Source organism: Lissotriton helveticus, chromosome 6 (genome assembly GCF_964261635.1).
Source record: "Lissotriton helveticus chromosome 6, aLisHel1.1, whole genome shotgun sequence".
NCBI classification, from domain to species: domain Eukaryota; kingdom Metazoa; phylum Chordata; class Amphibia; order Caudata; family Salamandridae; genus Lissotriton; species Lissotriton helveticus.
In genome coordinates this window covers 1,369,862,422-1,369,887,366 of record NC_136067.1, presented here as the reverse complement: position 1 = coordinate 1,369,887,366, position 24,945 = coordinate 1,369,862,422, and the positions used below count along the sequence as shown (strand labels likewise).

At 45.7% G+C, this 24,945-nt stretch overlaps 1 protein-coding gene across 1 annotated transcript in view; it reads left to right on the top strand.

Annotated features, from left to right (window-relative positions):
• The window catches only part of SERAC1 (serine active site containing 1), a 435,480-nt gene that overhangs the window by 263,213 nt on the left and 147,322 nt on the right, over window positions 1-24,945 (top strand). Inside the window, exon 9 of the mRNA XM_078649122.1 lies at window positions 24,812-24,925. Within this exon, the coding sequence (XP_078505248.1) occupies window positions 24,812-24,925 (114 nt within the window). The remainder of the gene's footprint in view (window positions 1-24,811; window positions 24,926-24,945) is intronic.

The following is a 24,945-nucleotide window of genomic DNA, read 5'->3' as shown; positions in this document are numbered from 1 at the left end:
GTTGCCTTAACTTGCTGTCATTGTATTATGAGAAATTTTTTTTAAAAGAAGGGATTGATAAGCTTCTTCCGAAAGAGACCGCAACTCAGCAAATCTGTCTGGAGCATTAGAGACCTGGATGCAATACACTTGGCATATACTCCTAGTCCTCACCTGATCCTTCACCATTTTGGCTTCAAGTGGATTGAACTTCAAGAGTTCAACCAGGTCTGAATTATAGGCCTTGGGTGTATGTCTCAGTTAGAGATATTTATAGAATTTGCGATTTTTGGAAGTAGAATTCAGCCCTCAGGGATGAAAAGGACTTAATGATCACAATTTCAGACATTCCCCAATTTTGATTTGCGTATCCTGCTGCCTAAATTCAGAGGAGTGTGCCAGCCACTAGGTTTACTGTAGAGGACTCTGCTGGATCAATTCACATCACAACTAGTTTCAGCGCCAACTTTTATTCCAAGAGGCTTGCACCATCCTTCTAACTGGGGGTAAGACTCCATAAAGTACAGACCACAAATTTGTGTCCACAAAGCCAGGAAGTTCCAGAGAAATCGGTGGGTGTTCTCGCTGTCTGAAAGGCTAATCATTGAGTATGATACCATGAGATGCCCAATAGTACAGCAGCATGTCTGCAATAGCTAGCCCGTCATCATTAACCGACTCGAGACATTTCTTGTAGGCCAAGCTAGGCACTCCGTATACTCAAAGGAAGGCAAGGGGGTAGGCATGTACTTTTTTCTTTTTTATAGAAATGTGAGGGATCTCAAAGGGATAGTTCTGGAGAAGCAAGGGGGAAGGCCACCCTTTAAAGAGAGTGATGCAAAATGCACATTGGGAGTTCTAAAAACAAAAGCTCTCAGTGCATATATAGATTTGAAATGTCATATAACCCAAGTATTTAAAACTCTCTAGCCACACCTAGCTGTTATAGCCAGCCTGCTGCTAGTCAACCCCACCCTCGCCGCCCCACAATTACCTTTACAGCCATTAGGTATATGCTCCGTTGGACCACTAAGCTCAAGATTTGCCTCATATTTGCCTCCGTCACAGGATGGCATGTTCGGTGGGGTACCTCTCGTACACGAAGGAGTTGTCCGTATAAATGGAAACTCACTAGGCCACTCGCAGCCCCTCCCCGCAGCCTCCCCTCCATTGCCTAGACAAGGCAATCTTACTGGATCCAAGCTGCAAGAGATTCAGTTACGAGGGGAAAAGGCAGTGGCAGGAGAGGTCATTCCAGTCTTAGTCCCTGCTCTATTTAAAATGAAGCGCAGAGAACACAATCCACACACATTCAAGTGATAGTGTTGGTATAAGTGAATCTGACCTATGCCAAGGAATGAGGCCCTAGGTTAATTTGCGCAAGCACCCAAAATAGGTACTCACAACTTAAAAAGTCAGAGGCCTTTTGAAAATCAACCAACAGAATACCAGAGTGACTGTCTAGGGATTGTGCTAGTGAAAGGATCAAGTGCATTAGTCCTAGGCTATGTCTGATCACCTACAGTTGGTACAGCAAACAAATGATGGACGGAATGCTGACAATGCAAACATTCTCCCCCAGTCAAAAGATCTAGGTTAAATCCATTGTTCTTTTGCCCAATACGCCACCCCAGTTTGGACCCAGCCATATGCAAATCAGTCTTGACCCAGTGCCCCATGGGAACAGTCCAGACCGACCTGCCAGGCCAGGTCCTCCCTGGACTGCAAACAAGCATCCTGGGACCGCAAACAAGCATCCTGGAACCGGTTTCAGGGTATGTTACCCTTCTTCAGCCAGGCTAGCTTGAATGCAGTGGCACAGTGAGCAAGGGACCCTGTGTTCCTCTAATATTCACGGTATTTCTAGTCCATGTTCTCGGAACATGAAACTCTGACTTTTGCCACGCCGGGTTATCAGGCCGTTGTTGAGCTCTTGAACTTTGAGTATTGTTACGCTATTTGTCCTAGAAATACTGTGAATATTAGAGGAACACATTTTGTGCCATACGTTGAAGCCCTGAAGAAGTCTCTCAGGAGACGAAACGCTATGGCTCGGATCAATGGAGTTGTGAAAAGGTTATGGAATGTTGAGAAAAGAATTTACGTATGAAAAATAAAGTGAACACTGCATCAAGAAAAACACAATTCGGATTTGGACATCTGTTCTATATGTGCTACTCATTCATGGACTGTGACTTGAAGCATCTATAACATTATATTGAGTGCTGAAACCTTTTTGTATTGATATTTGCTGTGGGAGTTGTTCCTACTTTGTGGGGAGTATAGGGGGGAGAACTCCCTGGTTTCGGGCACCTGCTGATACTCTAGAACACTATTTCACTTGTAGGGTGTGGATTTCAAAAGTCTCTGCCCTCAGTCTTTGTGTGATTTTAAAAGTTGCTAACTACCCAGTCTCCCCTCCCACCCTCCTGGGTCCCCATCTTGCCTCCACCAATGACAATGATAATATTTCCAGGGCCATCTCTCAACATCCAGCTCTCGGCTGCATGAGGCAAATGTAAAAAAAAGGGGGTAGAGAAAAGAGAAAGGGTCCTGATGGTCCAAGGATAGCAGAAAGATAAAGACCAAACAAACCCATGTGTTGGGCATAGGCTCTTCTTCTTAAGCTCGGATCTTGGCATTGTCATCTGCTTCAACGCATGGAGGAGAATCCTGGTCTGACATGTTCCCAATACCCTCAGGGTCCATTGTTACCTGCTGGTTTTCATCGTGACCAACTGACAAAGTCACTGTGGCACCCTGGTAGTGTTATCTTAGTGGCAAGTACCCCAGGTGGTGGGACCCAGCCCTTCCATCCAGGATGCCTGAGAGTTCCCTTCTTTTTCCTACCTAGCGACCATGACGTTGAGTGTTTCAAAGAAGTATGCTTATGTTAAAATTCATGTTTAGCCCGGTTGGACACAGCAGAGGTTTATCTGTTTGCATAGCACAAAGTTTCTGTTTGCTATCAAAGGCTTATGCTGCTGTTGTACCATCTTTGTGTATTCTGAAAAAACATCACCTTCAACGAGTCGTAAAACAGCTCCCTTTGTAATGTGCTACATGCAGTATAACGTCACTGTCAATGTAGTTAAGCAGTCTTGTAATGAGATGTCTGGGCGGTGCCCCAGACAGAGGCCACAGCTGAAGTGCTCAGCTCGCACACTAGATAAAGTAGTACTTGAAGAAATCTTCAGGAGGTATCCATATCGTAAGCTATTTAGACAGAACTGTTCTGATCCCCTCCCTCAGGGATCACCACAATCTGTAAATTGGTGTGGCTTGTCCTCTATATGCCGAATAGAGTCAACCAGGCCTGCCACTGTATATTGAATGGCATGGATCACATCTGTGACAGAGATGCAGTTCTCCCCCTTCCATGACAAGATCCACAACATTGCAGAGATTGTCAGACAAGGGAGACATCCAGCTTCACCTCATCAATTTTCCCCTCAAACGAAGTGTTGGTGTGCCTTCTATTGCCTGAAGAATAACATCAGTGAGGGAGGTCGCAGCCCCAGCCCTGTCGCGATTAAAGTTCCAGTGAAAGCCAGGTTGCAGATCTGTTCCTGGAGCTACAGCAGTATAGTTTTTCCTTTTGCTCTGTTGTAGTAGCGTGCTCTTATCTTTTTCCATGTTTCCATGCGCGTAACAGAGCCCGGAATGTCCGTACATTGTCTGAGACAAAAAGGGACCACGTCGCTTGGCGGCGAGCGTTGTTGATAACTATACCAACAAGTCAGTCAAATCCACCCCCACATTAAGGGGGGCATTCAAGGCCCAAACCATGTGGTTAGTAACAAAGTCACTGGTCAGTACAGTATCCCCCCAATTCATAAGATCAGATGGGATTTCAATGAGAGAGTCACCTGTGGATCGTCCATGGGTATAAAAAGGGGAAAGGGAGCAGTCAACAACCTACGCTTTCATTAGCATATAATTGATCAGAGGGACAAGTAGACGGAAGATGATACTTGTCGAGGGCCAACACATATGGAGTTTTGCTAGCGTATCTATCTTGGAGCAGCACACAGATTATTAGAGGGTATACATTTCTTAAACCCCATAAAACATTGTCATCTTTGAAAACCCCTGCAGAGCACTGAGGATGAGGGCAAAAGGTAGGGCCTTTATAGTCTCTGTGGGGTAATTCCTGCGTCTTTGGCATCATCCCAATTCAAAACACAATTGCAGAGTGCTCTGGTAAGAAGAGGCAGTGATCCTTCATAAGTTATTGTACCATCAGCCAAGGAGAAGAAGGCAAGTTTATTCTCATTCAGATGAGCCTGTCAGAAGACCTGCATCTTTTGCCCCTCAAATTTTCCAATTAGACTTTTGGCCCACTATGGCCTGGCTGGGAATAGGAGGTAGAGAAGGATATTGCACTATCACAAGCTCTCCCCCAGCTTTTGTTGAGCTGCAGCTCTGACCGTGGAATCGTAGACTAGGTACTGCAGGCATGTGGTGGAGGTCCTGGGTTCTCCTCTGCTGCAGACTTTCAAACTGAATCCACCAATCGCTGAGTCCACTGTCTTCCCCTCCAGCTACAGGTGCAAGAGAGCTGATCTTGACTCTCAGGCCACTCCTAGCTAGAGGGCTGTGGACCCCGTGCAGACCGTCTTGTTCTTGCAGGTGGTACCCGCAGGGTATCTAGGAGAAGTGGAACTTAGCGCAGCTGTCCCAGGAAAAGAGTACACTCAACCCACAGTGCAGGCCTCCTCAAGGTGAGGGGGAAGGGAGAGTCTCTGCCAGGTCCCCTGCAGCCATCCACAAGTGGATGTCAGGTGACACATCTAGAATCACTCCCCCTTCAGGAGAATAACATATCACTGTGTACTTATGTTGCAGCAGGATGCTGCAGTATACTTGGGAAGCGGAGCCTTCATGCTCAGGCACTTTGCTGTGTTCCCCCAGGCGCCAGGGCACACACCACCCGGTTACTGTTACTTATTTCAAACTCCAGAATGAAGTGTAGGAGCAAAATAATTTAGTAATACATTTCCTCTGTAGTTGGGCTGTAAGAAACTGTCAATACATGTAATGTCACTGTATTTATATAATTATGGAGGTGCTGCTGCCTTGCTGGGAGTGACCTTCTTATCCAGCAAAATTAGAGACTCTGGAATATCTAGCGCCCATAGCACATGCAAGTCTTGTTACAAAAGAGAACATCCTAGGTTCAAGCTCTCTGTGTGGGATGTATTTTTTGTATTTCTTCAGTTTTTGAACCAGTTGTTTCCAAGCTCCCGAAAGTGAGCTTGGATATTTTCAGCCGACACGCCTTGCTTTGGCTAGACTTGCCATAGAGCTTTTTCACTTTAAAAGAATGCAACTATATATAGAGAACCTGCATAATTTTGCCAACATAGGAAAACGCATGGTAATACTTCAGTGAATGTTTTTGTAGACACATATGAAAACAAGCATTTGCAATGCAATAGGTCTCGCATTATTAAAGTTTGAGCTATTGGTGTTGCATTATTTACCAATGCCAATAGCTCAAACGTTAATAATGCGAGACCTATTGCATTGCAAATGCTTGTTTCTTGGTTGCATCCAGTGATTACAGATGGCCTATTTGGGTCCGAGTATTGACAGCACAACTGTCAAACAGTCCTGTAGCTAACATACACAGAGCGGGTTCACGGTCTGCTCCTTTCTACCACTGGCTTTCTTCTACTTACCTCTTTCAGCCATTGGCTTGAGACTTTGTCAAGCCGTGGAGTAATTATTCTTCATCTAATACTATTGGCTGTTTGGGTGTTTCTTTCGACTTCCACTTAGGTACTTGCAAACAACTGCATGAGTTACTATTAGTTATTTGCTCCTGCTGGCTGCATCCTGTGTGTGTGACTCTAATGTAGTACAGCTGCATGCATTAGCAGATTAAAGCCAGGCGTACTGGCTTTGCAATTGCTTGGTAGGTCTAACTACAGACACTTTTTGCTGGTTGTAAAACCTTGTGTCAACACTTCTTCAAAAGAATATTTAAAACATACAGTTACAGAGCAAGTGTTAGGTCAGCCCCCTTCAACCATTGGCTTTCATGCATTTTTCTTGGTTTGCCATTGCTTGGGTGTGCTCTCCACAAAGTCGTGCCATTTCGTGGATCGCTATGTTGCCCAAATTTGTGTTGTTAGGTTTTGGTGGTGTTGTATCAGGTAGTCCTTTTCTTAGAGTAGAATCAGTGTCTGTTTGCTGATGGATTTACTTTGCTGACACATCAACATTTGAATTGCTGTGTTTGGCCTTTTTAAGAAGCGCTTGTTGTTTGGATAACTTAAACTGGCAGAAAGACACTGTGATATTCACTAATCACTCTACTGCCTTCATTTCGTCTACTGTGCTGTAATAATATGTTCGAATTACAGTTTTTGTTCACAAGGAAAAGATATGCTTGCACAAAGGCTTTGCGGTGACTGCAATGAAAATACTGGCCCTTTGTCAAAAGTAACTACTTCGTAATATTTTGCTCAGTATGAATTTTATTTTCAACACACATAACGCAAACATCATCTTCTTTTCATAACATTCTTCTTTGAAAGCTCAGCTTAACTATGCTAATGCAGTCTGATCAATTAAGAGGTTCTACTCCCAACTTCCATGTTGTTGTAGTGCAATAAATTGCTTCAGTATAGGATCTTCTTTATGGGACAGCTGGCCGTAATATACAAAGACTCTCAACTAATACCAAACCCTTCCTCCCAAAAAGAAAGACTGTGGCCCACTGGCTTTGCCAATGGTTTTTGTGTTTATGAACAATGTTGATCAGTGTGCCTTATGCTGTGGAACAGACGTAACGGCCATCTTTTTGTGTCTTATATGACTTAGAAAAGTTTATATAGTAATACCTTAGCATGTTTGTTATTTATTATTTTGGTTAGTCAAATAAAATGTAATAAAATCTGAAATGATCATTACAAAATCAGTTTATCACTGGTCAACATAAACATGGTTCAGACAACACCAATTCATCTTCTGAAAGAAACAAAGTCAAATGTTCCTTACAATATAAAACAAGCATTGGCACCAACCAGTCGATCAGAACCAGGCCAAAATGAGAGGTATTTTTATAATCCAGACTATCTCACAGTGACTGGGGACTGTCATTAAACACCCACTTCATCCACTAGACATAAGTGGTGTTAGTTGTTAAACACGCATTCCACAACACTTGGGGGCGTCTGCAAACATCTGACTCATCTTATAAACGAAATCCAAGCAGAAACAACTCCAGTCCCATCCTGGCTTCTGCCGAAGACAATCGGCTGCAGTAACAGTTACAAAAGGTGCCCCATATCTTTTCATCTTGAGCACACCTTCTTTAGTTTTAAGGAAGCACGGAGTTTTCGAAACTATTTTACAGCTCAGCCCTTCCCAACAATTGCATACCACCCCACCTTGCCATCCAAGCCCAATTTATTAATAGCGACTGCTAAATCCAGACTATGGCAGTGCTAGCAAGAGGGCACTGAACACAACATCTGGGGCTTGCTGAAAACAACCTATTGGGTGTGAGGGCTCTTCCTCCTACTGGAGGGTATCCCCCAACTAACCAACTGTTCCTAGACACACTATCTTCACAATGAACGGCATACAATCTTCAGGTGTTTTTATGTGCTCGATTGCTGGACCTAAGTGCTCCTGGTTCACCCCTCCTTTTGACATAAGTAACCCAGATGGGTGTCATGTATCATAGCGGTTAAAAGCCACTCAAATGTACATATTGTTTTTACATTTATTTAGCGCTTACTTTCCCTTGCGAAGCGTAGATGCGCTTTAGATATATTGACATTGCTGTGCATTTTGTGAGTTTTATAATTGGATTATTTCTAGGTCTAGAGCTCAATGCCTGCCCTTCCCGTGCCCCGGCCGCTGGTGTACAACCTTCACACCTCCCATCCCGCGTTTCCAAGAACCCTCGACCCCTTCTGCCCTTACCTGCTACAATGAAAGGACCGGATCTGCCCATGGCTTCAACTTCTCCGACCACCGCGGAGCATCTCAGGAGGACAGAGCAGGCCATCGCTCTGCGTCATCGGGTGATCTGCAGGTCACTCGTGAACTCCCGTCCCATGGGATCCTCCGCACTCCGCTGGGACCCCCTAATCTGATCTGTGCTACTGTCAGTCACCTGCGACTTCGCTCAGTCACTTGGGAGCTCCCCAGTTCGCAGGTGAGCCCCGCACTCTGCTACAAGCTCACCGATAACGTCTGAGCTATGCCGGGCACCTGCAAGCTCCCCAGCCGCCGCGGAGCTTCCCTTATCACCTACGAGTGTCTGACATCACAGGCAAACTCCTTAGGTCACACGCGAGCTGCGGGGGTCGCCTGCAAGTTCTCATACACCTGCCAGCTCCGTCAGTCACGTGGGAGTTCCTTAAGCCCCCTGCAAGCTCCGCTTGCCACACCCTAAGTCCCCAGTCACCTGCAGTACAAGATCACACGTAGAGCTCCGGGCTCACATATGTCCCCCTGTCTCCTGTAAAGTTTTCACTCGTGGAACATTCAGAGCAGGTGTGAGTTCCTCTCCCATGCACTCTTGACCCCCGCCACCCCAAGTAGAGTTACCCTTAGTCAGTCTTGGCACCGCTGGTCACTTGCGGGCTCCTCCCACAGGTGCTCATTGGCTCTCACAGTAAATAGCTGGCCTCTTCACTCACTGACTGACTGGGCGGCTCATCAGGGACTTCCTAACCCGCTTGGCAGTCCCACAGGTTACCCAGAGTGAGGCATAAAGTGGCACCCAGTGCCCCCCACAGTCTTCACACGAACCCAGACGCCGTCGCCTGGCTCGGTGCAGGCAGTGTCTGCAAAATCCGATCCTCACACAGAATCCAGCAGAAACGAGGAGCCGCCCACCATGTGGGCCACATCGACAGTGCAAACGGAATGCCGATGGCATGTGAGCCGCGCCTGCTGCGAGAGAGCGGGTACCCAACATGAGAGGAGGAGACATGTCTGCAGACCATGGGGCAGGCGGACTGATGCAGGACAGACAGAGCGTCTGCGAAGAATGGACGGGAAATAACGTGTTTTTCTGCAGATGAAGGGACCTGATAAACACAGCAAAAACGAAACTGTGAGCAAAAACGAAACCTGCCGTGGGGCGGGACTTTCGTCTTCGGAAGCCCGCGCCCACGGAGTGCCTGGCCAGAAAAGCAGTGCTTGGTGACGCGGGGCTCCCATGCCCGAGGGAGAGCCCCCGCGGAAGCTGCAGAGTCTGGCGATGCGGTGAGTGGGGTTAGTTGGGGGGGGGGGGTTGGGGGGGTCTCTGTATGTGTGCGTGTGTGTGGGCGGGGGCGGGGGGGATTGTCTGTGTGCGCTCGTGTGTGTGTGTGTGTGGGCGGGGGCGGCGGCGGCGGGGGGGGCTGGGGAGGTGTGGTGTGTGTCTGTATATGTGCGCTCGTGTGTGTGTCTCTGTGTGCGTGCGTGATCCATGGTGACTGACTGAAGAGCCTGCCGGAATCGGAGCGCGTGGTCACGTGCGCGACCTGATCCGATTCCGGCAGGCTGCGTGCGCGTGACAGTCTATTGTCTCCTCTGGGTAGTCCTTGAAAGCTAAAAGGACTGAAACGATTACAATAGACTCGCTTTGCGACAGCAGGGGCTTCGCCCCTGCAATCGCAGGCACGAGACCTAAAAAGAGGTGACCAGATAAAAGTCTGCAAAAAAATAAAATAATATAAATACCACAAAGTATAGTATTGACAAAGAGCCAGGATATCTTTTTTCTGGGCTTTGGAACAACTTGGTCTCAAAATTAACAGGCTTATGGCTTTTCAAAGGAATACATCAGTTTTACTAGGACACCAATTCATATTTTATTAGTTTGAGCCAAATGTAAAATATATCCTTGCCTAAATGATTACTTGATTAAGAGTTTGATTCAGTAACTGCTAAAGTCATGCCTGCTAGACAGTCAAAATTCGGAGTGAGAGGAATATCGTAATAATAGAAATTGCCAACAAATTGTCACTCTTTGACTTATTTAAATTAAACCTTGGGGAGAGCCCTTTTGTTTTAGTTGAACCCCAACCAGAGGGTACCTGAGCAATTTTACAAAACTATATTTAAAAAATAATAATTCAGGAATAGTAAACAGTTGTCCACATATATTAAAACATAATTCTGCTCCTCTTCCCTAAATAGGAGCAACAAACCAGGCTCAGAATTAATGACCTTCGTCGGAGGCTCCATTGCCAGATCATAAATCAACTGAAATAACTGATTGCCCCAATCAGAGTCACTTTCCAAAACAATACTGTGATTTGCTGCTTATTAACACATTACTGAATATTAGGATCATTACATTGTAAACTAACCATTTTGATGAATTTCCCACCAAATGTCAGCGCCTCCAGAACTAACCAAATGTATTCCATGTAAACAGGATCATGGGTTTTCATGACCTCTATCATGTGTAAAGCTTAATTTGCCATAATATGCTTAACTTCATCGTAAATTGGTCCTTTGGATATTTTTCGGAGGAGTGCTTCTGATTGGCATAGTCCCAATCTGGAGTTTTTTAACAAATGTAGGGATTTGGGCTCCCATGCACTAAAGCTTGGATCGCAAAGCAGGTCACAGTTATTGCAAGCCACCTACTTTTCGACTGCGACCCAACCTTAATTTTGCACTGTGATAGCTATACTTCTCCATCCCAGTACAAAATGACCGTTTGGAGGAGGAAACTTGTCCCACCAATATTAATAAAACAGTATTATTTTAGCACTACCACCGAATGTGCTACAAAGGCTCAGATGGAAACCTACTAGGTACATGAGGCCTCCATCCCAGCATCAGGGAATGCTTCCTCTTTTTTAATCCAACGTCTGTCTTTTATAGGAGTTGAACCTGCAATAAACACGCATTTGCAATGCAATAGGTCTCGCATTAGGAAAGTTTGAGCTATTGGTATTGTAAGTGACACATTTTTTATTTATATGTTGGTTTTGAAAATAGCTAAAGTAATAGCTTTGTCATTTACAATGCCAATAGTTATAACTTTCGCAAATGTGACACATATAGCATTTGTAATGCAATATGTGTTGTATTTACGTGGCTTAGATGTATTGATATTACAAATAACAATAGCTTTTAATTTTTTTAAAATAATACTTGAATAAAAGTTATTGTAATTAATAATAGCAATTGCTTAAACTTTTGTAAAAACCTTTTGTGAAGATTATGTTCAGTGTATTTTATTGTGACGAAAATCCAAGAACTGAAGTGAAATATTAACATCTTTTTGTGACATTTGTAATAAAGCTTGAAACATTGATAGAACATATTTCAACCAGTTGTTGTTGAATGGTTGCACAGATTGATGCTGTGGTGGCACTGAGTGATGTTGTGGTTGCGACGAGTGAAGCTGTGGCGTTCAGTGATGCTGTGGTTGCGCATAGTGATGTTGTGGTGCCCCTGAGTGATGCTGTGGTGGTGCTGAGTGTTGCTGTGGTGATGCGATAGGTAGATAGAGAAAGTGCAATAGATAGATAGAGTAAGGGCGATAGAAGGATAGAGTGAGGGCGATAGATAGAGTGAGGGCGATAGATAGAGTGAGGGCGATAGATAGAGTGAGGGCGATAGACATATACACTATATTTTTCCTCTCATGCCCTTTCGAGCCGCCCGGACTTTTGCTTTGTTTTAAACGTACAGCTGCCAGGAAACATCACTCGGTGTGATAAATATATTTGATTTCCTGTCTGTACACATATGATTCTTTTGTACAACTTTTATATTGCCCACATTATCTAACTACCATCTGTTGCCTACTAATTGTTGCACATGTTTCTTATCCCCTTTTTGTACACAAAAGGTATTGTATTTTAATGTTTGCTTGTATGATTTGTACTTTCAAATCGAATAAAAGCTTATGAATTGAATTGATAGAGAGAGTCCGTTAGATAGAGAAAGTCCGTTAGATAGATAGATAGAGTGAGGGCGATAGAAAGATAGAGGGAGGGCGATAGATAGAGTGAGGTCGATAGATAGATAGAGTGATGGGATAGATAGAGTGAGTGCGATAGATAGACAGAGAGAGAGTGAGGGCGATAGATAGATAGACAGATAGATAGAGTGAGGGTGATAGATAACTAGAGTGAGGGCGATAGAGTGAGGGCGATAGATAGATAGATAGAGTGAGGGCAATAGATAGAGTGAGGGCGATAGATAGATAGACAGATAGATAGAGTGAGGGCGATAGATAACTAGAGTGAGGGCGATAGATAGAGGGAGGGCGATAGAGTGAGGGCGATAGATAGATAGAGTGGGGGCAATAGATAGACAGATAGAGTGAGGGCGATAGATAGATAGAGTGAGGGCGATAGATATAGTGAGGGCGATAGATAGATAGAGGGAGGGGCGATAGATAGAGTGAGGTCGATAGATAGATAGATAGAGTGAGGGCGATAGATAACTAGAGTGAGAGCGATAGATAGAGTGAGGGCGATAGATAGAGTGAGGGCGATAGATAGAGTGAGGGCGATAGATAGAGTGAGGGCGATAGATAGAGTGAGGGCGATAGATAGAGTGAGGGCGATAGATAGAGTGAGGGCGATAGATAGATAGAGGGAGGGGCGATAGATAGAGTGAGGTCGATAGATAGACAGATAGAGTGAGGGCGATAGATAGATAGATAGAGTGAGGGCGATAGATATAGTGAGGGCGATAGATAGATAGATAGAGTGAGGGCGATAGATATAGTGAGGGCGATAGATAGATAGAGGGAGGGGCGATAGATAGAGTGAGGTCGATAGATAGATAGATAGAGTGAGGGCGATAGATAACTAGAGTGAGAGCGATAGATAGAGTGAGGGCGATAGATAGAGTGAGGGCGATAGATAGAGTGAGGGCGATAGATAGAGTGAGGGCGATAGATAGAGTGAGGGCGATAGATAGAGTGAGGGCGATAGATAGAGTGAGGGCGATAGATAGAGTGAGGGCGATAGATAGAGTGAGGGCGATAGATAGATAGAGGGAGGGGCGATAGATAGAGTGAGGTCGATATATAGACAGATAGAGTGAGGGCGATAGATAGATAGATAGAGTGAGGGCGATAGATAGAGTGAGGTCGATAGATAGATAGATAGAGTGAGGGCGATAGATAACTAGAGTGAGAGCGATAGATAGAGTGAGGGCGATAGATAGAGGGAGGGTGATAGAGTGAGGGCGATAGATAGAGTGAGGGCAATAGATAGATAGACAGATAGATAGAGTGAGGGCGATAGATAGAGGGTGGGTGATAGAGTGAGGGCGATAGATAGAGTGAGGGCGATAGATAGATAGACAGATAGATAGAGTGAGGGCGATAGATAGAGGGTGGGTGATAGAGTGAGGGCGATAGATAGATAGATAGAGTGAGGGCAATAGATAGAGTGAGGGCGATAGATAGAGTGAGGGCGATAGATAGAGTGAGGGCGATAGATAGAGTGAGGGCGATAGATAGAGTGAGGGCGATAGAGTGAGGGCGATAGATAGAGTGAGGGCGATAGATAGAGTGAGGGCGATAGATAGAGTGAGGGCGATAGATAGAGTGAGGGCGATAGATAGAGTGAGGGCGATAGATAGATAGAGGGAGGGGCGATAGATAGAGTGAGGTCGATATATAGACAGATAGAGTGAGGGCGATAGATAGATAGAGGGAGGGCGATAGAGTGAGGTCGATAGATAGACAGATAGAGTGAGGGCGATAGATAGATAGATAGAGTGAGGGCGATAGATATAGTGAGGGCGATAGATAGATAGATAGAGTGAGGGCAATAGATAGAGTGAGGGCGATAGATAGAGTGAGGGCGATAGATAGAGTGAGGGCGATAGATAGAGTGAGGGCGATAGATAGAGTGAGGGCGATAGATAGAGTGAGGGCGATAGATAGAGTGAGGGCGATAGATAGAGTGAGGTCGATAGATAGATAGATAGAGTGAGGGCGATAGATAACTAGAGTGAGAGCGATAGATAGAGTGAGGGCGATAGATAGAGGGAGGGTGATAGAGGGAGGGCGATAGATAGAGTGAGGGCAATAGATAGATAGACAGATAGATAGAGTGAGGGCGATAGATAGAGGGTGGGTGATAGAGTGAGGGCGATAGATAGAGTGAGGGCGATAGATAGATAGACAGATAGATAGAGTGAGGGCGATAGATAGAGGGTGGGTGATAGAGTGAGGGCGATAGATAGATAGATAGAGTGAGGGCGATAGATAGAGTGAGGGCGATAGATAGAGTGAGGGCGATAGATAGAGTGAGGGCGATAGATAGAGTGAGGGCGATAGATAGAGTGAGGGCGATAGATAGAGTGAGGGCGATAGATAGAGTGAGGGCGATAGATAGAGTGAGGGCGATAGATAGAGTGAGGGCGATAGATAGAGTGAGGGCGATAGATAGATAGAGGGAGGGGCGATAGATAGAGTGAGGTCGATATATAGACAGATAGAGTGAGGGCGATAGATAGATAGAGGGAGGGCGATAGATAGAGTGAGGTCGATAGATAGACAGATAGAGTGAGGGCGATAGATAGATAGATAGAGTGAGGGCGATAGATATAGTGAGGGCGATAGATAGATAGATAGAGTGAGGGCGATAGATAACTAGAGTGAGAGCGATAGATAGAGTGAGGGCGATAGATAGAGTGAGGGCGATAGATAGAGTGAGGGCGATAGAGTGAGGGCGATAGATAGAGTGAGGGCGATAGATAGAGTGAGGGCGATAGATAGAGTGAGGGCGATAGATAGAGTGAGGGCGATAGATAGAGTGAGGGCGATAGATAGATAGAGGGAGGGGCGATAGATAGAGTGAGGTCGATATATAGACAGATAGAGTGAGGGCGATAGATAGATAGATAGAGTGAGGGCGATAGATAGAGTGAGGTCGATAGATAGATAGATAGAGTGAGGGCGATAGATAACTAGAGTGAGAGCGATAGATAGAGTGAGGGCGATAGATAGAGGGAGGGTGATAGAGGGAGGGCGATAGATAGAGTGAGGGCAATAGATAGATAGACAGATAGATAGAGTGAGGGCGATAGATAGAGGGTGGGTGATAGAGTGAGGGCGATAGATAGATAGACAGATAGATAGAGTGAGGGCGATAGATAGAGGGTGGGTGATAGAGTGAGGGCGATAGATAGATAGATAGAGTGAGGGCAATAGATAGAGTGAGGGCGATAGATAGAGTGAGGGCGATAGATAGAGTGAGGGCGATAGATAGAGTGAGGGCGATAGATAGAGTGAGGGCGATAGATAGAGTGAGGGCGATAGATAGAGTGAGGGCGATAGATAGAGTGAGGGCGATAGATAGAGTGAGGGCGATAGATAGAGTGAGGGCGATAGATAGAGTGAGGGCGATAGATAGATAGAGGGAGGGGCGATAGATAGATAGAGGGAGGGGCGATAGATAGAGTGAGGTCGATATATAGACAGATAGAGTGAGGGCGATAGATAGATAGAGGGAGGGCGATAGATAGATAGAGGGAGGGCGATAGATAGAGTGAGGTCGATAGATAGACAGATAGAGTGAGGGCGATAGATATAGTGAGGGCGATAGATAGATAGATAGAGTGAGGGCAATAGATAGAGTGAGGGCGATAGATAGAGTGAGGGCGATAGATAGAGTGAGGGCGATAGATAGAGTGAGGGCGATAGATAGAGTGAGGGCGATAGATAGAGTGAGGGCGATAGATAGAGTGAGGGCGATAGAGTGAGGGCGATAGATAGAGTGAGGTCGATAGATAGATAGAGTGAGGGCGATAGATAACTAGAGTGAGAGCGATAGATAGAGTGAGGGCGATAGATAGAGGGAGGGTGATAGAGGGAGGGCGATAGATAGAGTGAGGGCAATAGATAGATAGACAGATAGATAGAGTGAGGGCGATAGATAGAGGGTGGGTGATAGAGTGAGGGCGATAGATAGAGTGAGGGCGATAGATAGATAGACAGATAGATAGAGTGAGGGCGATAGATAGAGGGTGGGTGATAGAGTGAGGGCGATAGATAGATAGATAGAGTGAGGGCGATAGATAGAGTGAGGGCGATAGATAGAGTGAGGGCGATAGATAGAGTGAGGGCGATAGATAGAGTGAGGGCGATAGATAGAGTGAGGGCGATAGATAGAGTGAGGGCGATAGATAGAGTGAGGGCGATAGATAGAGTGAGGGCGATAGATAGAGTGAGGGCGATAGATAGAGTGAGGGCGATAGATAGAGTGAGGGCGATAGATAGATAGAGGGAGGGGCGATAGATAGAGTGAGGTCGATATATAGACAGATAGAGTGAGGGCGATAGATAGATAGAGGGAGGGCGATAGATAGAGTGAGGTCGATAGATAGACAGATAGAGTGAGGGCGATAGATAGATAGATAGAGTGAGGGCGATAGATATAGTGAGGGCGATAGATAGATAGATAGAGTGAGGGCAATAGATAGAGTGAGGGCGATAGATAGAGTGAGGGCGATAGATAGACAGATAGAGTGAGGGCAATAGATAGATAGATAGAGTGAGGGCGATAGATATAGTGAGGGCGATAGATAGATAGATAGAGGGAGGGCGATAGATAGATAGAGGGAGGGCGATAGATAGAGTGAGGTCGATAGATTGATAGAGTGAGGGCGATAGATAGAGGGCGATATATAGAGTGAGGGTGATAGATAGAGTGAGGGCGATAGATAGAGTGAGGGCGATAGATTGATAGAGTGAGGGGCGATAGATTGATAATCGGACAGCAATGTCTAGAATGAAGATGTAATTAATTGATCAGCTACAAAAATGCAAGGAATCTATTTTTAAAAATATAATAATGTAAATAGTTCAATTAGGAATAAGAAACAGTTTACTCCAAAAAATCCTCTTGTGCCGATTTCCATAAGTAACAAGCATTTACAATGCAATGGTCTCGTCTTTGTTAAAGTTAGAGCTATTGACATTGCTCATGACATTATTTTTGGTTTTAAAACATAAATAAATGGCATTGTCATTTACAATGCCAATAGCTTAATCTCTCGCAAATGCCAGACCTATTGCATTTGCACCCACACACACAGACCACATGCACCCACACACACAGAGCCACACACAGAGCCTCACAGACCCACCCACACAGAGCCACATCCACACACACAGAGACAGAGCCACATCACACACACAGAGACAGAGCCACACACACACACACACAGAGCCACACACACAGAGCCCAACACACACAGAGCCCAACACACACACACACACACAGACAGAGCCACACACACACACAGCCCCCCCACACACACACACACAGACACACACACACACAGAGGCAGAACCACACACACACACAGACAGAGCCACACACACAGAGACAAAGCCACACACACACACACACACACACACACACACACAGAGACAGAGACACACACACAAACAGAGCCACACACACACACACACACACACAGACAGAGCCACAAACACAAATAGACAGAGCCACACACACACAGAGCCACACACACACACACAAAGCCACAGAGACACACACACCCTCACCCCAGGGAGTCTTGTTATTTACAAATGGGTTATTCGAGGCCCCCACCAACTCCCAGAGCCCACCTGTTGCTTCCCTCAGTCTAGGTCAGCCACACGCCCATCTCTGCCCAGTAACGCCCCAGGGAACAGAGGCAGGAAAAAAAAACGATCACAAGCAGGGAACAGAGGCAAGAAGAAGAAAAAACGATCACAAGCAGGAAACAGAGGCAAGAAAAAAAACAATCACAAGCAGGGAACAGAGGCAAGAAGAAAAAAAAACGATCACAAGCAGGGAACAGAGGCAAGAAGAAAAAAAAATGATCACAAGCAGGGAACAGAGGCAAGAAGAAAAAAAAACGATCACAAGGAGGGAACAGAGGCAAGAAGAAAAAAAAACGATCACAAGCAGGGAACAGAGGCAAGAAGAAAAAAAAAACGATCACAAGCAGGGAACAGAGGCAAGAAGAAAAAAAAAACGATCACAAGCAGGGAACAGAGGCAAGAAGAAAAAAAACGATCACAATCAGGGAACAGAGGCAAGAAGAAAAAAAATGATCACAAGCAGGGAACAGAGGCAAGAAGAAAAAAAACGATCACAAGCAGGGAACAGAGGCAAGAAGAAAAGAAAAAAACTATCACAAGCAGGGAACAGGCAAGAAGGAAAAAAAACGATCACAAGCAGGGGACAGAGGCGAGAAGAAAAAAAAACGATCACAAGCAGGGAACAGAGGCAAGAACAAGTGGTTTCTGAACATAAATAAACAGGGAAAGAATGATACTAACGTTTAGCGATTAATGCTGCAATTGACCGGAGGTAACCATGGCGAGCTTCTTTTCATTACTGTTGGATAGTGCGTGGGGGTTTCTCCATTTTGTGGGGGCACCTGGATGGCCCATTGGAGAGCGACACGTAATTGGGGTGCAGGGAAGAATACTGAAAACATTGACGGAAGAAAGGGGGGGTAGTATCTGACCCCCCCAGCCCATGCACTCACCTGTCCCATGCACCTCCACCTCCTTAGAGTTACTGGTGGGATGAGTCGCTCCTGCTCCCGGCTCGGGGTCCCTCATGTATGGGGGGGCAGGGGCGTGGAAAGAGCCCCCTCCCTCCTCTCGGGACTCACTTCCTCTCGCAGGGAGGGCAGAGCCCAGGGCTGCAGTGAGCAGGTGTGAGACTGAGCAGTCTGAGCAGAGACTGCCGAGGGCTGAGCCGTTGCTGAGAAGCCACCTTCCTTGTAACCCTTGGTGTGCCGGGGCCTGGACCCAGGGAAGGAGGAAGGGAAGAGAGACTCGAGCCGGGTACCCGGTAGGTGCCTAGAAACTCAAGCAGGGCTTCTGGGAGCAAGAAGTAACGGGAGACTCAGAGCAGTGTTGCTGGGAGCCCAGGAGATCAGTGCAGAGAGGTCCGGAATAGGGCTTCTAGGAGCCTAGGTCAGGTGAGCAGGAAGTGAGGAGAGACTCGAGACAGGGCTCCGGGAGGCGCCTACAAACCTCTCGGAGCAAGAAGTATTGGGCGACTCAGTGCAGTGCTGTTGGGAACCCAGGAGATCAGATAGTGCTGAGAAACGCCTAAGTCAGGTGTGCAGGAATAAAGAGAGGCTGGAAGATGGTCCAATGAGAGCCGAGGTTACCAGGATGAATGGGAGTCTTGGGGGGAGAAGGTGCTGGAAGATTCCGAACAGGGCTTCCAGGAGCACAGCTGAGCAGGAAGTATTGGGCGACTCAGTGCAGTGCTGAGAGCAAGATCAGGTGCCCTCTGACCCACGGTGCTCCACGGGGACTCCGAAGAGTGAGGAGCCGGCCTGCACATCTGCAAAATGGCGGCGGCCGATCATCCCTCCCGATGAGCCTGGAGCAACGAGTCGGACTGCTGCCCTGATGTCTGGGAGGTCCCCGCTACAGCATGCCAGACGCTACTCACCCTCTGCACTGACTGGAACCTCTGCCAAGTGGGGACAGCGGACTCACAGGCACTGTGGGCCCCTCTCGGCCCCGGGAGCATCTGGCCACGAGGAGGCAGAAGGCTGACGGTGGGGGAGAGCTGCGGCACGCGCAGGCCCGCCTGGCAGAAAACACAAGGCATGCTGGAGAGCGCTCCTACCGTCACGGTCATGCTGATTCTTTTAATACAAACAAGCATCGGGCAGCAGGAGTCTGTAAGCCCCGTCCTTTGCAGACTGGGGGGTGTGTTTTTCGAGGAGAGAAAGAAACGAAAATAACACGCCTCTCAATACGAAAAGGACGGGGCTTAGCTTCCAAAAATGATGTCATAGAAATCTCTTCTGCAATGGCTGGCCGCCGCTTAGAGAGCCAGCCAATGGAGAAGAGGGGCGGGTTTAAGCCTCGCTACTCTGAGACATAAGATCTCGCCAGCGAGACTGCGCATGCGCACCCTACGCTAGCCGAGACCTAAAAAGCAGAACACCCTTGCTTTCATAACATTAACTTGAGCCTAGACTTCTCCAATTCAGTATATATATATATATTTTTTAATTCACACTCATGAGAGTCCTTCGGCGATACCCAGATACTTCTTCGACTTCTGCCAGGACAGGTGGCTTCTCACTAAATCAGTATAGGCTTATCCCATTTTAGCCTTGTAGCAGGCAGCAATTTTGCAGCAAAAGTCCCGAATTCAAGCAGTCAAGAAGAGCAGCGTCCCTTTAGATTCATACCGGATCCCAGAGGAGGTACAAGTACCTCTTCATTTTTGTTTTCAGCAAAAAGTGCGGTAGGTGGAATGCAGAACCAGAATTGGCAGTAAGAACGTGGTTTCCTGGAGAACTATGGTATTTGTAACTAAATTAAAGCACATTTAGGATGTACGCACTGTTCTTACTTGTCACATTGGTATATACTAGTGTCTGTTGCACCCCCTTATTTTTTCCTTTATTATTTCACCTGATGCGGTTTCCTCACCAGTAAGTTGTTCCAGTAAAAGTGCTACAGAAGTTCTGTAAATATATTTACATAGTGCCTTGACTAATCTATTGGAAACAGTGATTTTTCACTGATGTCCAAGAATATTACATTTATCATGGAAAAGCCCAAGTATCTGGTCACAAATCATTTACTGCAGCTACGGTATTTAAACTCTTTCATGTGAGACCTGAAGCCAAGAGGTTTAGAAAGCAGTCCGTCGTGTGATCTTTAAGAGGTGAACTAACTATAGAGCACAAGTGTGAAATTCCAGTCAAGGTAATGCTGTCTTTCACAATGAACTGGCGAGACAAATAACCCAGATGCTGACAAAGAGGATCTATGTACCAGAACCTAGTTACAGTAAACAGTTTCCAAAGAAAGACCTTAGTGAAGTCTCTTGCACTGAAGCCATGAACCAACATATGTAAAAAAAAAAATTTTTAAAAGATAGCGAGTCTGAGGAACATTTTAGTTACCCAAAATGATAAATAGAAGGCAATACGTTGTGTTTTATAGAAAGTGAAGTACGACGGGAATTCAAGGTCGGAAACAATGAAACTAGCAAACTTGCCTTGGCTCTGTATACGTACGGCGTGTGGCAAGCTGCAGTAAGCTTATAACGAAATGGGCCATTACCTTGCAGACTTTAGTATGTATGCCTGCAATACAACTGCATCCAATACCTATCACATCCAAAACGAATGAAAAGTAACTTATTCCATACAAGAGGAAAAAAAAGCTGTGCATTTCTTCAATAATTCTACAAAATAAAAAATGGACACATTAAGAAAGAAGGTGAAGTTACCAGTGTAAGGAATGTAGACACTTCTGGTGAAATTATTCTGTAGGGCCTTCACAGCTTGTCCCACCCAGTGATGTACCTGAAGGACTGAAAGATTGACTTTCCTAGTAAAAGGTTTGGCAGGAGAGCATGTGCTACCATAGCTTAAGAGCAGCACTGAGGTACAGAGCCCATGCAGCGACGAGGCTTCTGCCACCCAAAGGGTATGGAATGGTAAGACTGTGTGTGTAGATATCTTGAGTTGTTTACTCAGGAGTCTGGGTCTCCTGGTAATCAAGTTGCTACTGAAACGTCATTGATTCCTCCGCCTCCCTCCAAGCCTCCACCCTGAGAAATAAGCTATTTCACACCACCATGTTGATTCCCGACAGGCACTGTCAGGCTCCAAGCACATGGTAATCTTTAAACCAGCATTGGCAAAGCCAACTGGCCTATTGTTGCATGCCAGCCTTTTGATTTTGTCAATACTTATCTGCTTTGCCATGGTTTTTGCAAAGTGTTGTGGGAGATGACTGGTCCCTCACCAATGGAAACACGCATTTTTTGGTCTTCAAAGCACACATTTCAATAGTAATCACTAGGCCTGAAGTGAGTTAACTGAGCAGATGTGCTCCTTGAGAAAGTAGAATGTCATCACTCACAGTGGAGTTAGACAGCGGGTGCATGAAGAGATCCACTATCCCATATCGCAGGCAGTAATGGGCCGAAGAAAAAGGTGAATGATACAGCAATACACCAATGGGGGAAGAAGAGAGGCTGGTCTCAAATAGCTTTAATAAAATCAAAAGGTTCTGGATAACGCCAGTACCTTTGATTTTACTAATATTAATTGCTTAACGTCAGACCTTAAATGAAAACACAAAGCTATCAGTGGCAACTGGTCCAATCTTGGGGGGGGGGGGGGGGGGGGGGGGCTGTAACAGAATTCTAACGCTTAGGAAACAGCTTACGGTTAAAAATAGACCCGCACATAAAGCTGGCGACCACCCGCCCGCCAATTGAGAAGTCTGGTCTTTACTGACCGCAGATCAGCTGCAGCGCAGCATTAAATGGTTGTCTTGGCGTGCATGGGAAGTTGAAAGTCTTGTCCAGAGACGATCAATAAGTCAAGCAGAGTGGCTCTCACAGGCTGCTGGCATTAGCATGAGAAGATAGCCAGTGCCCACAATCCGACAGGCCTAGTGAACAGCGCAGCAACACACAGAGCACTCCTACGTGCAGCATGGCACCGGCAACAGATTCATGTTTACAGTCTACACCATAAACACACAGAGCTGCAGCCCAACACTCGTGTTGTCCACAGGAATGGGCCAAAGCCAAGCACACCCTCTCCCCAAACAGCTCTGAAACTGGTAATACTCCACACTACGGTGAAAATGAAAAACAACAAATGCAGAGTGCACTCTGCGGCCTTCATAGTTAGACACCACATTCAAATACCTGCCACCAAAACACAAACGAAGTTCGACCATGTTAAAAAAATGAATGCAATGACAGGCTTTCCACTCCAAAGGCACCGGGGAATTTTCAAACTGGAAACCTGAAAGTCTGGTTGGTATTCCCCATTTCATTTAAAAAGGATGACAACGACGGAATGTGGCTGTGCTAATGGTGCATTTGTCTACTGAAAATACCAGCAATGTGTCGTCTCCTGTTGCGATTTCCGGAAAATATTTACTGATCGGGGCAGAGCTGCCTGTAGCAAGAGGCAGCGGGTCTGCGGTTGCCTGCGGTTGCCTCAGTGCCTGTGACACAGTTCGGTGCCTACACCCCTTCCCCGGCAGCGACTGCCCGGCTGCAAGAAAGTGAATTTTTTTTCAACGATAGCCCTGCCCCGTTAAAAGAAACCCCAAGCTGCGTTCACGCCGCCAGGGGAGGTTGGATCGTCTATGCTTAGCCCGCTGGCTTATCTTCACAGCGAATTCCGAGCTTAAATGCAATCACCCAAGAATCCCTCCCTACCTGCAATCCAGCCATTCCACATCGCTTCTAATGCAGGAGCAAGCACAAACAAAACAACCCGAGCACTGGCAGGAGAACCAGAAAATGCAATTGCGTTTTCCAGCTTTTAAAAAGTCAGGCATGCCCAGACTACTAAAAAGACTCAGCCCTGACTCAAGTGAAAACAAGCTCTTGCCTGGTGGGGGAGGGGAGCGGTATTGGGTGGCGGGGCGGGGGAGCGGCTTCCTTTGAAGTCTGATGCCGAGGCTCAGACAAATGGTGTGGGTGTGCGATGTGCGATGTGGCTGGCGATGTGCACGCGCCTCGCTCACTTGCACTGTAACTAATCCGCAGTTTGGGTAAACTTTTCGAAAGCCTTACTATAATCTCACCCACCATCCCTACGGGATGGCTTAGACGAGATCTAAAAAGGCATTCTATGAATGACATTGGGGAAGGCATGTAACAGGCTCGTGACCTGCTGTCTACTCTCCGTTCCGACAGCCTATGTTGACAAACTAGAAGATGTCCAGCTTCACCCGGGGTGCTGGTATCCAGCCAATGGTTTGTTGCCAAAATTGTACACCACTAATATGTGGCATTGTAATTCAGGAGGATGTTGGGACACCCCTTTCGCATCCTCTCCTCCATCCGAATCATGAGTTGCAAAGTGCACATCGCAAGTTGTTTCGGACCTAGAATGTGATCTTGGTACATGGTGGTTTGAGTTTACAAAGCCTGTGATTTTGCAAATCGCAGGCTTTGCAACTTCAAAAACTGTTCATTGATCAGGCTCTTGATCCTCAGTTATGTTTACTAGAACCTGTCTCAATATTTTAGTATCACAGTTTAAAAGGCTAAGCCACATGAGTGTGTGTGTTTTTTTGTTACTTTAAAATGATTTCTGTTTGTTACATGCCAAAACGTAACATTACTGTTCGAACTCATTCCTGATGTATCTGCAGAAGTAGCACAATTGTCTTAAAATTAACCAGATACAATTAGTTTTAATTTTGCCTAGACCAGGAGCCTTAAATTGCAGTAATTAATCAATTTCGTGATAAATCTCTTTAAGTATTATATAATAATCTAAATTGTCATTGGTGCTTTTTTTTTCTTCAAAAGTAACCATCATATTATCTGTAAGCAACTACTGATTGATGTAGGTTCCTGTGACTGTCCTCTTTAAAATTCTTCAAACAACTTGCATATCTGCAGTGGGTCAGTGATAATAAGTTAAAAAAAATATTTGTTGCCCGAAGACTTTGAAGCTGTAACTTTTGCTAGAAAAATCTCTCTTTTGTCAGCGATTATTAAGGAACACTATCACTATGTAAATCTCGAATTATTTAATTGAGTATATATTTGATATTATTAATTTATCCAATGCTCTGTTTTCTCCTAAGAAAGCAATGTTACTGCGCCACATTACTGCTCATCCACCCCAGATAAATTGGATTCAGCGTCTACCAAAAAGAACACGAGACACACTAGTAGATTTATTTTCACCCAAGAATAATTGGGACCTTCTAAGCGAATTTAAAAATAAGGCCTCATAAAAAAATCCAATTGTTGTTCTGCATGTAGAAGTTGTCAGTACTTTGTGAAATTACATGTCTGTGAATAATTCATTTGCTGTTTTTGTAAAGTAACTGTTAAAATTTCCATCACAGGGAGGTCTTTGGTGCTTTGGTGGAAATGGACTTCCTTATGCAGAAAGTTTGAGCTTAGTGCCTTTGGAGAAAGTGGAGATATTCTGCCTGCAGGCCTTAGTAAAGCATTCAAAGGTAATCCATTTACATTTGAG